The sequence below is a fragment of the Aphanomyces invadans genome (genome assembly GCF_000520115.1).
Source record: "Aphanomyces invadans strain NJM9701 unplaced genomic scaffold supercont1.46, whole genome shotgun sequence".
Taxonomy (NCBI): Eukaryota; Oomycota; class Saprolegniomycetes; order Saprolegniales; family Verrucalvaceae; genus Aphanomyces; species Aphanomyces invadans.
In genome coordinates, this window is record NW_008580191.1 from 271,996 (window position 1) to 273,674 (window position 1,679).

Here is a 1,679-nt window from a genome sequence, read left to right on the forward strand (position 1 = left end):
CGCGGCATGATGACGCCGACGCGTGTGTCCATGGGTGGTTCCGACAGCGTGGGCTACTGCCAATCGTGCGTTGAACTCATTTTCAAAGAAGTGTTGTATCGTGGGATCCACGCCTGGCTAGATGACATTCTGGGTTACGCTTCTACGGAAGATGCGCTTCTCGACATTTCGGACCGCGCGCTCCAGACATGCGCGTCCTCGGGCCTCAAGCTACACCCCAACAAGTGTTCGTTTTTTCTCACGCGTGCGAAGTGGTGCGGTAAAATCATCTCGGCCGATGGAATCAGCCATTGCCCAGAGCGTGTCAAGGGCCTGGTCGATCTTAGCACGCCTACAACGGCGGCGCAGTTGCAGAAGTTCCTCTGCTGCGCAAACTGGATGCGCTCAAGCGTTCCCCAATTCTCTGGGCTCGTAGCGCCGCTCACGCAACTCCTCGCTGTCGCCTCTAAGTCAGTCTCCAGCCGCCAACAATGAAAACTCGACAAGGTCTTGTTGTCGAATTTTGCCTGGTTTCACGAACATGATGCGTGTTTCCGTGCAGTTAAGGATGCTCTTATCTCCATAGTCCCGCTCTCGCACCCTGATGATGAGTCTCTGGTCTACCAATTTGCTGATGCGTCCCTCGATTTTTGGGGCTCGGTAGTCACCCAGGTTCCACTCGAGGACAGGCAGTTGCCACTCGCCAAACAGCGTCATCGCCCGCTGGCGTTCCTTAGTGGTTGTTTTAAGGGTGCCGCGAGTCGATGGCCCATCCCCGACAAGGAGGCTTTCGCGATTGTGGAGAGTTGCAAGCGTTTGGAGTACTTGCTGCTGCGCCCTCGTGGTTTTGTGATTTGTACTGATCATCGCAATCTCGTCTAAATCTTTGACCCACTTACAACCGACGGCGCCATGCAGCGCCATCAAGCCGATCGCCTTCAAAATTGGGCTATGGTCATGATTAGCTATAACTACTCGATCCTTCACATCCCCGGTGAGTCCAATGTGTGGGCTGATATGCTTAGTCGTTGGGGTATCGTATCACCTGTCGTCTCCACCAGCTCTGTTGGCGTACTTGCACTGGCCCTGTGTCTCCACTGCAGACTGCTGATTTTGTTTGGCCCACGCTCGATGAGATTGCTAACATTCAGCGCGATCACTTGCCACCGCCGGCCGGCGTGACAATGATCGATTCTCGGGCCGTTTATTGTTCAGGCTATGGCCTTGTGTGGATTCCAGATGAAGCGCGATCGCTCCAAGCTCGCCTCCGCGTGATTGCTCATGTCCACTTCTCTGGCCATCGTGGTGTGGACGCTACGCTATTGTCACTCTCTGAATGGTGCGTGTGGGGTATTAAGGGTGCCGATGTCGCGGCGTTCGTTCAGTCCTGCTTGCACTGTATCTGTGTGTCGGGTCGCATGTTGCCACGTCCACTTGGTGAGGCCCTCCATGCACAAGCCCAACGAGCTTGCTCCACGCCGATTTTTTAACCCTGCCCAAGGATAGACTCACCAGCTGGCAATACGTCCTGGCTCTCAATGACGATGCCTCTGGCTTCTGTATGCTTATTGGATTCAAGACCGCTACAGCCGATGCCTTTTGCCACGGGTTTGGTGCGCTCGTTCAGTATGTTCGGCGTTGTGCCCACTTGGGTAACTGATCGTGACTCACATTTTCGCAACAGTGTGATTGAGTGTATT

The 1,679-nt window shown here is 54.6% G+C and overlaps 1 protein-coding gene across 1 annotated transcript in view; it reads left to right on the forward strand.

Annotated features, from left to right (window-relative positions):
* Window positions 1-1,540: 1,540 nt before the first annotated feature.
* The window catches only part of H310_13022 (hypothetical protein), a gene marked incomplete at both ends in the record, with an annotated part of 6,000 nt that continues 5,861 nt past the window's right edge, over window positions 1,541-1,679 (forward strand). The window contains one exon of the mRNA XM_008880357.1: window positions 1,541-1,592. Coding sequence (XP_008878579.1) covers window positions 1,541-1,592 — 52 coding nt within the window. The remainder of the gene's footprint in view (window positions 1,593-1,679) is intronic.